This window comes from Saccostrea cucullata, unplaced genomic scaffold (assembly GCF_032062105.1).
Source record: "Saccostrea cucullata isolate Sc308-1 unplaced genomic scaffold, CSIRO_AGI_Scuc_v1 ctg664, whole genome shotgun sequence".
Classification (NCBI taxonomy): domain Eukaryota; kingdom Metazoa; phylum Mollusca; class Bivalvia; order Ostreida; family Ostreidae; genus Saccostrea; species Saccostrea cuccullata.
Genome location: NW_026928756.1, coordinates 334,263 through 350,133, shown reverse-complemented (window position 1 = coordinate 350,133; position 15,871 = coordinate 334,263). Strand labels below are relative to the sequence as shown.

At 33.2% G+C, this 15,871-nt stretch overlaps 1 protein-coding gene across 1 annotated transcript; it reads right to left on the bottom strand.

The window, feature by feature from the left end:
• Positions 1 to 4,214: 4,214 nt before the first annotated feature.
• LOC134278657 (uncharacterized) lies at positions 4,215 to 13,329 on the bottom strand. The gene is made up of 5 exons (XM_062760954.1): positions 13,291 to 13,329; positions 12,618 to 12,917; positions 8,708 to 8,981; positions 4,900 to 5,040; positions 4,215 to 4,480 (listed from the first exon to the last, which is right to left on the bottom strand). Exons 1-5 carry the CDS (start codon positions 13,327 to 13,329, stop codon positions 4,215 to 4,217), a joined length of 1,020 nt encoding a protein of 339 aa, XP_062616938.1.
• Positions 13,330 to 15,871: the final 2,542 nt, after the last annotated feature.

Genomic DNA, 15,871 nt, shown 5'->3' with positions numbered 1-15,871 from the left:
TACTTCGAAAAAAAATCCCGATCATTTTCTTCTAAAATATCTTCCGCCAAAAAATGCTTTTGGTATGGAATTTAATGCCCTGTTCACACGACGAGTTTAATTCGCAGTAAATTAATGTGAAGTAAACTAATGCGAATCAAATTAATGCGAATTAAATTGCGTTCACACGACAGCCAATGCGAAGTAAACTAATGCGAATTAATTTTTTTCTTCAACAGTCAGGCGTCAGTAAGTCTATTATGACGTCATTTGTAAATCACGTCATGTATGCAAAGCCATCCTTTGATACATCATGTAGTGGCTACAGGTATTCATTGATTTTAGTGATTAACGTACTTTCCCTCAATTTTTGAACCAAATATAGCACAATTACCTATATATAACCACCAATACGTGTCCTGTGACTTAATTCTGGCCTTACGCATGCGTCAAAATTTAATTCGAATTAGCTTCGCTTAGCGTTCACACGGAGCTAATGCGAAGTAATTTAATGCGCAGTAAATTAATTCGAATTAAACTAATTCGCATTAAATTCTCCGTGTGAACGCTAAGCGAAGCTAATTCGCAGTAACTTTACGTTTAATTCGAATTAAACTCTCCGTGTGAACAGGGCATAATCATGTAGTTTTAACTGAATATAGTTAAATTGGCATTGCAGAATCCAAATTTATTGTTAGAATTAAAAAAAAAAAACATTATGCAGAATTTTTTAAATATAGGTTAAGATAAAAATCTGATCAAAAGTTGTTGACACATATTGATAAGAAATATTTTAAAGAATTCATTTTTCCTATTTCTCTAAAAACATATACATGTACCGGAAGGTCGTCCTATCAAGACTCACTTAATATCTTTTATAAGTTTACTCAGTAGATATATTTCAAACATTAATTTCTTAGTTAGACCGTTATAATCATTATCATTATAATCAAAACTGAGGACAGGCGATATACGTCAATCCTACACGCCTAGCAACATGTATGAATCTAAAAAATTAAGAAAGAAAATTGTATATTTCATGAGTAAATTGCAAGAGAATTACAAAAAGTATTTTCTTACACTGTAATCCATATATTTGTGTTATATTAATTTAACGACGTTCGATCCTGATATTTAGAGTCTTAAACTTTTTTTGCCAAGTATATTTTTAGTTTCTACATACATAGCTTAATTAAAATTCAAATCAACAAACGAGGGTCAATATGCTTCTTTTGGCTATACAGTACATTTAAAATGACCTTTTTGCACTGAAATTTGTGTGTATATTAAAAAATAAATCTTCGACATTTTCCCTGCAATATTTTTATCCAATTAAAGCACGAAACAAGATGAATGCTAAGTCTGTTTAAATAAAGACACTTTAAAATTGTAATTGAGAAAAAGTTTCATATTGCTTCGCATAATCAATAATTGACCTTTCTGCACTAATAAAATTTGATTTTTCTGGCACTGAAAATTTAATAAGCAAAAAAATTATTTTTAATTGTAAACTTTTTTTGAATTTAAGCAAATAGGTCAAAGTTATCTTAAATATTTAGAAAAGAGCATCAAAAGTGGGGGTATGTGATGTTAATTTTCAGATATTACTAAAAGATTGTCAATTTTACGTAAAAAATGACTCAATTTTTCCCCGAATATTTAGAATACATTTACTATATTTGTCACACTTTGTTGATAAAATTCATAAGACATAATTTAATATATATTTCAGAACCAGCATAACACATTTCACTGCAAAAAACAGCTATGTGTGCAACCAGCATGGAAAAATAGGAATCCAAAATACTAGTAAACAGTACTTTTATAGTACAAAAGGGAGAACTAATCATTTTCGTCTAAAAAAACCTCCGCCACAAAATATAGTCCCTCGTTTAATTCTACTTGAATGGAATTAAATCGCGGGTTTTTCATTGAATATAGTTCAATTTGCATTGTAGTATTCAGATTTAATGTTAGAACTAAAAATGATGCAGAATTTTATAAATAAAGGACATGACCAAAATCCACTCAAAAGCCCAGGATCGAACGTCCTTAAGAACCATATGATTATTATCTGATATTTCATTTCTTTTTATTTTTTGGATGTTAACTTTCTGCAGCTGCTTTTTTGCTGATCTATAAATATAATTCCGTGTAGAATACGTTGTTTTCATAAAGATAATATAATTTTACTATTTGATTATACAGTTGTTTTGTAAAAAAGATACAAATTCTTATGTTTGTGTCTCAAATATACTAAGCTTACATGTAGTTAATACAATTATACAACAGGTACTGTTAATTCCCTGTTTTAACCTCCTACTGCGAAATTACTATCTGTGATATATTTAACCATAGCTTTTCTTCTGGAAAAGACCATAAAAGTTCTTTCCCGTAAAAATTGACAGGATAAAAATTCCCTACTACTCAATGGACCCGAGTGCCGGGTAAAGGGCAAGATTTTAACCCCTATATGACTATATGTAGGACTTTCAACTGCCGCTATGGTTCAATGTTATGAACGATAACTCATTGCTGAAACTTGTTTAGAGCAGGTCCGATGTATCTACATGTGTAATTGTTTATACGCAAGTCATTTTCTAGTATTTCCCAAGTGTTTTTTTGCTGTCAGTAGAATGCACATACGCTGCTGAATGCATAATGTAAGCGAACTACTTTCAATGGCGCGGGCTTTTCGAAAAGTTGCAATTGTTGAAGAGTTTCATGTTTCATATCGTTTTCGTCGATGTTATGTCCGTGGTTATATTCTGTTTTGATTTTTAGCAAATTAATAGTATAGTGAATTGGAATTTTAAGAATAAACATGCGTGAAATCGCTTGAAAATGTACACGTATCAGTGTCTCTACATCTTGTTGGGATTAAAGTACTGTTTGTTCGAAACTAAAAGAATGTCTATAAAATACACATGTGCATTATTTTAACTATTCCAGTACTAAATTTTTAAATGATGGAAAAATGCGAGAATTTCTTGGAAATATTATTTATTAAATTTTAAAATCATTACATATCTTGGGGTCTTGACTGTTAATTTTAATTACTGGCATATGCTATATTGTTTAACATCTAAATCATACAAACTCTACCTGTTAAAAACCAATGGTCAAAAGGAAAAAAAAATTAAAAGTATACTAATTACAGATCAGGCAATATACTCGAGCAATTAAAGCCCGGCTTTCAGTTCTTTCAATAGTTTGATTAATATCCGGCTTTACTTTGGACCTCACAGAAATATTGCCTTGAGTTGTGTATCAAATGTATATTGTTTTGTTAAAGCATTGTGCATTTTTTTTTTAAAAAGTGACAAACATGCAAAATGATACTAAAGTCTAAACAGTACATTTTTCTCCTTGTATAACTAACTATAATAAAACAAAACTTTTCTGGAATGTGGATAAAACACTTTTAAAAACATGACAAGAAAAATATATTTGTATATATATAATTTCATTTAAAATTGCACAACTTCAATCTCATAATATTTTAAAAATAAACAAAGATTTACAATTACAATTAAAATATATTTGTATATGTTGATTAAGATATTCATACATGTATTTCTTCAAAATACAATATTTGCTATGCAAGATGCACAAAAAACAGTCCAACATTCTTTTCTAGAAAATGAGACCGAGACTAAATTCAAGGTATCCAAAACTTCAAAGTAACACTATTAAAATGAAGAAAGAGGTAAGAAAAAGTGATAAAGACTTTGAAAATATTTCAACATATTCTTGGTATTCCAAGAATCAGTTTTTGAGATACAAAAACAAGGTTTAATTGTATAGACATATATCAATGTATCTCAAATACTAAGAAACCACGAGTGAATGAGAAAAATTCTGTGATCATAAATATCTAAGTTAAAGATATATATAACTGCAGTCTTTTGACAAGGTCAATCTCTAGAAATATAGACCTTAGAGAAGGCATACATGTAAGGACCAGGCACAAAGATCAATAGAGGAAGAAAAAGCTTTAAATATATTATACTGGTTTCCTTACATATACACATGATTCATTGCATAGGTTCCCAGTGCAATATTACAACTTTTTTGCATCATAGTACCACCAAAGTCTGCAATTTTAAGACTTATTTGACAAATGCACATGCATGACTTATTCTCATTCCTTACTTTTTACTTTTAATTTCAGAAAAGAAAAACAATATTTGAATTATCTTTATTCCAGAGATACTTTTTTTTTTAAAAAAAATCTACTGTACTTTGACATGCAATATTTTGCCATTTACATCCAGTTTAGCTGGTGTCCTTGGTAGAAAATCATATTCTGGTATCCACTCCTGTAGGATTGGATCTGCTGTTTTGTCGTCTGCGGTCTGTTTTTGATTAAAGTGTAGTCCGGCTTCCTTCCAGTTAACAGTCAGGCCCTCGGAATTTCTCAGATTTGGGTACAATGTCCATAACTTGTTGTTCCATGCGTGGTAAATATGCCACATACTCCACATTTCATCTGTCGTACCTTTAAAAATTGTGAAGTTTTCATTTTAATATTCATGAAAGATGGGAGACTTACAACGTACTCTTACATAGAACCTGCCCTGGGGCAAAAAATTAAACAAGATCATTTTTTGATCTCAATCTCACTTTTCCACTATTAATTCCTATTGGAAAAATTAAGACTGATATCAAAAGTGATCTCTTCTAAGTTTTATGGCCCCAGAGCATGATCCTACTATTCCTGTTGGCTTTGCTCCAAGCATTATGCTCTAATGGATTTTAAGCTTCAAATTCATTCTGTTTTACCTTAAGTTTATAAATTTGGAACTTTTCATGTTCATATTTATGAAAAACGGAAGACTAACTCCTTCATGGCACCTGATTCCACCTCTGCTATTTTTAGAAATATTCGTTATAAGCGTATTTTACAGTACACCCTACCTCTCTGGACGGACACTTTCCACCAATGAGTGGGTCGTATCCCTGGGATTAAGGGCTGGAATGAGGGGTCTGTGGACTTTTTCCTGTACCACTCCACAAAGTAAAACCAGTTCTTACGGTGAGGGGAGTAACCCCAGGTTCCTGTAAAATAGTCAAAGCAACGTAGAAAAAGTGAGCAAGCTCACATATCCCACGCTCCCCAAAAACTCGAAGTGCCAAAATTCCTGGAAAAAATAAAGGAATAAGAATTTACTGGTAATCTGCACATCTACACATTGTGTCCTAAATATCTGCAAAGTTTAAACAAATTCTGTGCAGCGGTTTATAAGGAGTTGCGCTGACAAAAAATAGCAGGACTTACGTAACATTTTTATCGAATTTCTGATTGTTTTTAGAGTACACTTTTGAGTGTGTCCCTTCGTATACTGGAATATGGCAGATCCTGAACTTTTTCCTCTTTCTGATTGGTGTTTTTGTTTTCACGTTTGGAAAATGAAACAAGTCAAAGGGTGACAGATCTGGCGAAAATTGTTGGGATGATAAAACATTAACTATCTGTTTATCCCGAAAACTCATCAACTTTACTCTTCATTGCATTTGGGTTCGAACGCTGTCGTGAAGAAATTTAATGTAGTTGATAACTGATTCTGGTTGCATCCTCTCATAAATCTTTCGATTTTGTGTTTACAAAATTTGCTTTCTACACATCTCCAGAAATTGAACTGCTTCCCAGAATATAAAATTGATCGACAAGACCACTAAAATTTAAAAAAAAAAAAGGCATATAAAAATGTTTTTTGTGCTTTTGCAATTCTTTGCTATTTTCAGACCTTGGCTGTTTTTGACGAGTGCACCGTATTGTATATTTGTTTTGAGGGTTGAAAGCAATGGACGCAAGTTTCATTATCCATTTGACTTTCAGGCAAACGTGGAAAACTACAATTTTTTATATTTAAAAATAATTATGTAGTTAATACTGTTATTCTTACACACTGTCATTTTCATTCATTTTTCAAACATAGGGTGACCATTCAGTACTTAGCTTTTTTACTGTCAAATGTTTCTTCAAAACAGTGTAAACTTCCCCAAAATTATGCCTATCAATTTTGCTATGTGTCGTAAAGTCAATCAAACACAATCAGTGATAATTTGTTGAATTTTGGCAAACATTACATTGGTTGTTGTAAGTTCTTGTCGCCAAGGACGGTCCCCCTTTTTGATGTGCATTATATAATTTTTGTTCATTGAAGTCCGCCTTTTCATGTGTCCATAACACAGAAATTGGTTGTTGTACATTTCATAAATCTCTTTGGGATTATTAACGAGTTTCACCGCGTTTAATGAAGCGTTTCATTTCACTCGTTTACTTATTCTTTTCCATTCATTTTTAATGCAGTGTCTCGAATAGCCCTTGATTTCAAGCTTCTCATAATGAAACTACATGTATGATTATTGTGATGAAAAGTGTTCACATAAACAGTAATCAATTAAATAATGATTCAATATTGAGAGACATTATTTATTGAACAGCCCTCGTATTATTCTTAATTAAGATTTTCAAAGATACTAAGCCTACAATCTGTCTTTATTTAAGCGTAAAATATGTCAACTTTGTTTTCAAAGAACAAAGTACGGTATTGACCAAAAAATGCCGGATGTCAATTCAAACCTGTTCCGTTCAAAACATTTTAAAGAGCTTAGAATTTTTAGAATTAAATAATATATAATTTATATACCTGACTCAAAAGTATGCATTGGAAAAATAACGCTCAATACTGTACCTTTTACAGCAGAACGTCGAGATTTTACGAAGAATTTTGACGCGACGTCATACGTTAGTAAGCGCAATCTGAAAATCCTGACTTACTCGCTAGGACACAGTTTATTTTAAATATAAATTTAAGAAATTAAGTTGTTGATTCATTAATACGTCATTGTTGTTTTGTTTTTGCTTTTTTTTTTATTTATTTATTAGCATTATTATATACTTACAATGTAATCATCCACGAAGGTGTCTCCGCTTTAGTTGATGAGAATTATTAAAAGTCTAACAGAGGAACGTGGAGAAAAAGAAATAAACTGTATTTTCTTTTTGATATTTGCTTTCATTTTATTGCAGTGATTATACGCTCTAAATATTTTTAAGCTATTTCTCTAAAATAAATTGAGAAAAATTTCTGTATCAGATCTAGTGAAAAAATATGTACAGATGAAAAAAAAAATCGAAATACTAAAAATTTAAATGACCCCCCCCCCCAAATTCGAGTTTAATGAGTTCTTATCATTTATATATGCCTTCCACAATTTTTTTTTAATAACACATGTAAAATAATACTTGATAATACTGAAAATGACTTATCAGTTAAATGTTTTGATTCAAAAGTTTTGTTTGGTAGTGTTCATCCCTAGGTGCATCATCCGTGGAAGTTTGTATCAACATGTGAAGTTTGATAACATCATCTTGAATGGTATGTTTAAAACTGAGCTAAACACTAATCTAAGAAAAGTGATGTCAAGGTCAAAGGAAAGGTCAAGGTAAAAAAATGTTGATGCAGATGCAAGGCTAATCAATATCTATCAGCATATGAAGTTTGATGAAAATATCTTGGATAGTTTCTTTGAAACTTAGCTTTGAACAGAGCTAAACGCAAAGTGTGACGGAAGGACGGAAGGACAGGACGTAAGGTTGGAAGACGGACATGAAAAACACTATATGCCCCGGCCATATTCATGGCGGGGCATAAAAATATTATTGTGCTTTTTTGTGGCTTGAATTGAGGCCTATGGGATATTTTAATACTGTTGTTCAATAATACATGTACAGCCGACGGACACTAGTATACGAACTTACAAGTGCATACGATGTACAAACAGCATAAGCACAAGCGGCATCTTTAACTACAATTTATTCGTTGTTTTCAAAATATTTTATTAATATTTATAGGTATTTATAGTTTACTATGTCCAGTGATGGGACTTAAAATAAAAAAATCTCATTCTGTGTAAATTAAACGTCATTAGCATCGAATCAGGAACATTGCGTCGGTAGAATATCTTCGTCCATATGCTAACTTTTGTAAAATTCATATTGATCACAGGTGACAACCAACACTATTATAATAGTGTAACTAAGATATGTAATGATGAACTTATATGCGGAATACAAAAGTGGTTGTTGCATGTGAAAGGGTCTAATTTCAGCAAAGATTACAGATTTTTTTAGCATATTTTAACGATTTTGCACCACCATTCGATGTTTAGCGCGTATCAGTGACGTCACAGTTAAAAATTACGTCATTTTTGTACCTGTAGAATTTACTTCGCATCTTCCTTACTTCAATGCATAACATCAAACAATGATACAAAGATGATTAAAATATCGTATTATTAGCGGCGAATTATTAATAATACCGTATTTTGTTCTTTGTATTATTTTTAAGATAAAATTCTGCAGTTGAAAGCATAGCCTTTGTCCTGAAAAATTACAATCAAAGACATTGTATTTAATGCCCCCCTTAAATTATTTATTGATCAATTTTATATTGTTTAAGGTTCCTCTCGAGAATTTTTCACTCATATGGAGACTCTTCCACTTGCCGGTGAAGAGATGCAAATTTTGTCCTTTACTCGGCACTTAGGGCCATTGAGCAGGGAGCTAGGGATCTTTTTCAAGCCAGCACCTACTGTGACACGGCACTTAAGTTTATACGGTCTCATCCGAAGGACCGGTCTCCACGTCCCAACCCCAAATTAAACAGATCATTTGAACATGTTGAAGAACTCGATCTGTGGAAGTTTCAAAACAAACCTAAAATTGGGTACAGGAAGCAGACATCTTCGTCTGGTCCCCTAAGATTCTCGGCGGCTCCGCCATGCTTCATGCTGCGACCCAGTAAAGCATATCCAGCCAGGTTGTCCATGCTGTCATACTTCTGATGGACATTCTTGAGCCAGCGGTAGAAATGTTTGGACACCGTAAGATCATCCTCCAGAATGACAGCGATTTCTTCAGAATCAAGGGCGGGGTTCCAGGTTCCAATCCATTGACCGTATATACCGACATGCTTAGTGTGGTTGTGTACCTTAAAATATAGTATAATGATTCAGTCATGTGTATAATAAATAAAAATTGTTCATTCCTAGTACAGTAAAACTTTCTAGTCTAACCACCATGGATACAGATTTGAATTAATATTTTTTGTATAATATCACGACTCGTATATTTTAATAGCATGTAACACAAAATATTTTTAAAATGTGTCAATCAAACCCATTCGAAAATTTTGAAGTTTCATGCAATAACTTTTAGATGAAATAAGATTTTAAATTTATTTTCGTGTCTATACACCTTTAAAGCATATTCGCTAAAACCATGTTTTACTGTTAGTACACTGGATTAACAATTAGGTGTGGCTGTCAATTTCATAAGAAAGAGATATACCGTATAACGGGTAATTTTTACTGCTGCAATTTTGTTTTCGAATTTTGGTCAAAATAGGGGGATGTAAATTTTTTTACGCGTACATTTTTTACGAATTGAACATGTCCGTAAAAATTAAAATCATCAGAAGTAAAATTTAAGATCAATGATTGTTTACACTTTGAATACGTTTAATTTACGTACAAATTATGTGTTCGAAAACCCGATGTGTGTGTGTGTGTGTGAGAGAGAGAGAGAGAGAGAGAGAGAGAGAGAGAGAGAGAGAGAGAGAGAGAGATGTCTTAAATTATAACAATGTAAACAATTTTATTATGTATAAATTTTTATCATTTACCATTACATACATGTATATACATGAACCATGTGCCCTCCATTTATTCATGTTTTATAAAACACATAGCTAGGCACACCACGTACTTGTCTGCAGTTTACCGAAAACAAAGAGAGACAACTCAAACTACTGTAAACCAATTTTTTTTCGCGACGACTTTATTTCGCGATTAACTAAGGGTAAACTCGTTCGCGACGATCAATTCTCGCGATCAATTCCTTTTTTGATATATTGACACAGAGACATCAAGGACCGGTTCGCGGCGAAAAATATTCGCGATGGCGAAGGCGAGGCTCTCGCGAACCTTGCGAAAATTTCTCGCACACGAATTAAAAGTTAGTTTACAGTATTCTAAAGATTGAGAACAGGTGTATAATCGGAAGTCCTGTAATTATTAAGTTATTATCAGAAATTATGCGTCTCGTAAAAATACCAACAAGTACTGTAAAAACCAGTTAGGTCTAATTAATTAATGAATTGACGATGTTTGTATAATTTAATCAAGTTTATTGAGATTTACCTCTCTGACCCAAATTGTTGCTCAAAATACCAACAGTACTAATTCATATAAAGCCTTCAGAGAATGAGCATAATGGCAATTAGCATTACTTTTAAACATACGATGTTGAAAATTTACACGAGCCTTTTTTTTCAAAATGCACTTTTAATGTCTTAGAATACAAGAATACGCTGATGAATGTAGTGACTCTTCAGGTGTGTGTACATAAACTATATCAAAGGGCATAAGTACCGTTAACTGGTACAATAGACTGCGATCTACAGTGGCGTAGCTAGCGAATTATTAACTGTATTCAGAAAGGCAAGGGTTCTGGGGGCCGCCTTTAGGCCCCCAGCGGGTCCAGGGCAGGGCCCTAGTTGGGGCCCAGGGGGCGAAGCCTCACGCATTTTAAGGGTTTTTTTGCATTAGAAAACTGCCTTAAAATAGTTCAATTATTGTAGTTCTAATATACTAAATATTAACGAAAACTTGCCGAGTTTTGACAATACTTACAACTCCCCAAATTTCCTTTTTCTAAAAGCATTTCTTGTTTTCATGAAATAAGTCAATAAAATTTCAACAGTGAAAATCTTGTAATATGTGTGGGACTCCAAACTCACAAAACTTTGACTTTGTGAGGTTGCTATAACTCATATTTTCACAATAATTTTTCACAAGAACATTTCGTTTTTTTGTAAAGTTGGCTAATTTTTCGAACTTTTTTCTCCTTTTAGTTTAGCAACTTTTTAATCATATTACAAAAAGCTATTTTGAAATTTACTGACGAAAGAGAATTTATTATGGACTTCAGGGACATCTTGGAAAAATGTTATAGTAATTGCTATAAAATTTATTTCTCAATTAACCCTGTTTAACCAATGATAAGCGCAAAATGATTTCTATATACAGGTATATCACCACAAAAAACTTGAATACTCAAGTATTCTCAATTTGTTACATGGTACAAATTAATTATTTTGATATAACATGTAAAGTACATATACAACGCAGGTACCTTTGGTTTAAAGAGATCATTAGGGGAATTGGTAAATAACATACGAGTACATGTAGTTTGGATTATTATTTGCTTTTGCTTGAATTGACACAATTAAGAAATTGTTCCTCGAAATTCTAAAAAAAAAAAACTAAACTATGTACATGTATACTCTGTATCAAAGATCTTAGATAGAAGCTGAATATATTCTTTTCATCTAATTAGCAGGTACTAGTAATATTGGATTAAAATATCTTTTAATATAACTTATTTTATTTTAATTTTTCATTGAACTTACGTCAATTTTTTCTTTATTTTTATTTTTTGGTGAAAAATCTGTGTATTCATTTGCGTTTTTGCGTAAAGGGCGCTACGCCACTGAATTCTATTGCCCGGTCAATAGACTGCACGTTCTATTGACCGGAATCGTATTTCGGAAAAAAACGATCCGGGTTTCAAATTTAGTTGTTTGTAACACTGCACAGACATGGTAAACAATCATCTTATTCGATCTTTCGACATTGGTTTTAGAAATTGTGTGATTTCAATGGTTGGATATTTTATTTAATGAGAGTTATTTTTAATTAATACAATGTGGGACGTGGAGACCTGTCCTTTGGGTGAGATCTATCAACCGAGGTCCCGCGTCGCAGTAGGTGCACTGCTGGCATGGAAAAGGTCCCTCTCAATCGGCAAGTGGTGGCGTCTCCATATGAGCGAGAGGAATGTAAACAATAGTCTATTCAATCAATCTTTAATTAATATTAAAGATGAACCATATCTAGGTATAGATTTACAATATGGTACGGGAACCTTCTGTACTGAATATACAATTATATTGTGAACACTTAATACGGAAAATAAAATTAGGTAATAAAACAATTATTTAATGCCTTAACGGTTAATAGACCAGAAAATTTTTCCCTCGGTGCAGGGAACAGCTCAGTGTGTTCTATTGCCCTCGGCCGCTGGCCTCGGGCAATAGAACACACTGAGCTGTTCCCTGCAGCGGCCGAGGGCAATAGAACACACTGAGCTGTTCCCTGCACCGAGGGAAAAATATTCTGGTCTATTGTATGCTCAGACATTAAATAATTGTATACTACTGGATGTAGTGGTTAAAGCTTCTGCTCTAGAGCCGCAAAGTAAGGAGTTGATCCTTATGTTGAGGGTTCGAATAGCACTGTGGAATGTAAAGCCAGGTCCTTCAGATGAGACGATATAAACAGTCTCCTGTGTCGGAGTAGGTATTGGCACAAAGACCCCTCACTGCTTAATGGACTTAATTGTCGAGTATAGGACAAAATTTGTAGCTGTCTACCAGCAGGTGGTGGTGTCTCCACATGGGTGAAAAATTCTCAAGAGGGATGTCAAACAACATATTTATTACAATCAATCAATCAATCTTAGTTTTGAAGTATAAGATCCAAAATCAATAATACTGTACTCTTACCCTGTATTCTCCATGTTTAAACTTAAATTTTCTGGCTGTGCTAAACGTCCCATCATGAATCGAACCATCCTTTTTAGATCTATCAATCCACACATCTAGAATAACCTTGTCTTCAAAATATTCTGCCTCATTCAGAGAATTCAGGAGTCGTTTCAAGGAATGGGGTCGATTGAAAACTACGACTATGATTCGAAAGTCTGGGTAATCTGAACTCCTTTCGGCTAGAGGTTCTCCATTGCATCTAGTTGTATTAGCCCCTGTGCTTTTCTTTAAAGAGGATAGGCTATTTCGTGGGACTTTCTGTGTAAATGGTAAAGCAGATTTCTAAGACTAAAAAATAATTTGGGAAGAACTACATAAAAAATATTACTTTAGATATTACGTCAGGGAAAATTAATTCTTTTGAACATTAGCAAATTTTAGCTAGTGATTTTTTTTCACTAGCATTATTGAACTCTCATGGTAATAAACATAGGAATATTTCGATTGACTTAAAAGAAAACTAATTTAACAAAAGGCCAAGGGGTCAAATCACTAATCTGAGTACTCTGGCTAGGAAAAGCACAAATCATTTAGTATCAAAAAGCTTAAATGCATGAGTGGTCCTGACCTACCTCTAAAAGGTAGAAGGGGTAAGGGGTATGGGATACAATTTGAACAAACTTGAATCTACACTATCTGAGGATGCTTCTAAAATAACATGACAAGCCATGGCTTTAGTGTTCTTCAGAAGAAGATTGTTCCTATATACTAGTACTCCTATGTTAATCTTTGATCATCCATTGTGGCTCTACCTTATGCAGGGGGTCAAGATTTTGAACAAACTACCTGTGGATGCTTTCTCATAAATATGGACAATCATGTCTTTGGTGCTCTCGAGAAGAAGATATCTGAAGATTGTTCTTATATTCTCCTAGCATGTTAAACTTTCATCTTTTACTGTGACTCAATCCTATCCCCAAGGATCATTTGAACAAACTTGAACTACATGCATACTACCTGTGGATGCTTTCACATACGAGGGGTGATAAAAAATTCGCAAACTAATTGAATAACTTCCACATAAGAAACAATATTTGGTTTTAATGTTGATTATATTTTAAATTAATCCTACCCGATTTTAATGCACATCAACCACCGTTCTGCGCATGCGCGAATCACGTGATATTGGCGGTCACGTGACCCCCTCCGTAGCGTTCTGTCACAAAAGTTAAAAGATTTTTCCGAGTTTTATATTTCTTTCCATGTGAGTTAATTTTTATGACAAGAACAGTTAATTTGTCAGAAATGGTCATATCTCGGCAACAGAATGGGTGGATAATAACATCCTTTCCAAAAATAAGCATGGCGACCATTAATACACAAATCTTCTGTCTCAGGAGAGACCTTTATTCAAGGTGGATAGAGAATGGGTGCATCCTTTTTATCATATCTAATATGTTTAAAATCTAAAGTAAACGATATCTTAGGTATTTAATACTTATATATCATTGTTCAAATATTGAACTATTTTTCAAAGTGCTAATTGGAGGTCTTTGATAGCAAATTGCTTAATTAAAAATACATATCTTTTCAAACTTGCTTTCACTGGGCAAGATGACAAGTATCATTTTTAACCATCAGCCTTCCTTCACTAAAACGAATAAATTCAATCATTAATTAAATGTATAGGAACTCATTTATCTCAATAAACTGTGTACAAATTATTATATGATACTGTAGAGGGATTTCTAAGATATTACAATAAATTGTACAGTCGTTTGTTGAACGAGTTCGACTGAGACAACCATTTTTAGTCACAAGTGACCAAAATAGTGACGTCATTTTCACATTGTGACGTCACAAACAAGGAGAGAAACTTTATTCAGCATATGCTATTTATAGACCTTGTGTATGGCTACATGTATGTGTGTACCGAATTTCATTCTAATCTGAATTGTGGTTTTGTAGATATAGAGATAGTTTGCGAACTTTTTGATCACCTCTCGTAAATTTGACCAACCATGGCTTTGGTGTTCTTATGAATGAGATTTATAAAAAAAATTCCTTATATAAATTCCAATGTTAAATTTCGATCATCCATTGTGGTCCTACCCCTCCACGGGGGTCACATTTTGAATAAATTTGAATCTACACCACCTAGCAGAGGATGCCTCCATTTAAATATGACCAACCATGGCTTTGATGTTCTCGAGAAGATTAAAAAATTTCCTAAATATTCCTATGAAAACCCTTGATCGTCCATTTTGGCTTAGCCCTATCCTCAGGACTCATGATTTGTACAAACTTGAATCTACACCGCCTGCACAACTAATAGTCTATAGTTGAAAAGTCAGGGTGACTTAAGGTTATTCTTTTTAAAAATAAAGTTGAAAAATTAAATTATTAATAAAATTGTAAATGTATTTTTTGAAAATCACAGAACACCTTTCTTCTAGTTGATAAAGTGATCGTAAATAATTAACTGTGATATTTAGATGTATTTGCCTTAAATGAAGGAATGGAGTAAATTCGGATTAGAAAAAAAATGATTGTTTTCAAAAACCCGTGCTTTTAGCATTCCCGCTCCTATGTAAAATATGTATGGAAAGCCTTGCCAAAAAGTGGTCAAGGCACGGACACGGCACGGGGTATTGGCTGCACTATTTAATTTAGATCACATGGTTTAACAAAATCCGTATCAAAAAGCCGTGCTAGTTTCCATATATGGACTCGATCGCGGATTCTGAAAACCCGTGTCTGAAACCTATGTCCTATTCCATATACGAAGACACTGATTTTTGGAAACCCTTGTCAAAAAACCCTGTGTGATATGCCATATATGGAGTCACAAGATCTGTGCATTTGTCAAGATCTAGGTCAGGGCCTTTACCAGGTCCAGTCCAAAGACTATTTCTACCTACATAGCTATAAAACCTACCCAAAGTAGCTATTTTTACCTACTTTTTGTATTTTCTGCATTTTATGGCCAAATGCATGAAAGGCGCAACATGGTGGGCACATAATTCCTTGATACAGTCAGACTGATGACGGATATATGACAAAAATTTGGCCAAAAAATGATTACTTCGTATATTATCAATTTTGCACAGAAAGTAATGTAAAATTGCCGATTCAGGTAGTAATCATTTTTTTGACCAAAATTTTGTTGTATTCATCATCAATGTGATTGTATCAAAATATATGGTATTCGCCATGTTGCGCCGTTTGGTCTTTTGGTCACAAAATGCAGATAATATAAAAAATAGGTAAAA

Bases quoted from the DNA above. Each gene is read 5' to 3' on its own strand.
- LOC134278657 (XM_062760954.1), bottom strand. From the start codon at position 13,329: ATGGCTTGTCATGTTATTTTAGAAGCATCCTCAGATAGT. The intron at 12,918-13,290 runs GTAGATTCAAGT...CCATTTACACAG, and splicing joins TAGAAGCATCCTCAGATAGT to AAAGTCCCACGAAATAGCCT. The intron at 5,041-8,707 runs GTTTGTTTTGAA...ACTATTTTACAG, and splicing joins CTTCCTGTACCCAATTTTAG to GAACCTGGGGTTACTCCCCT.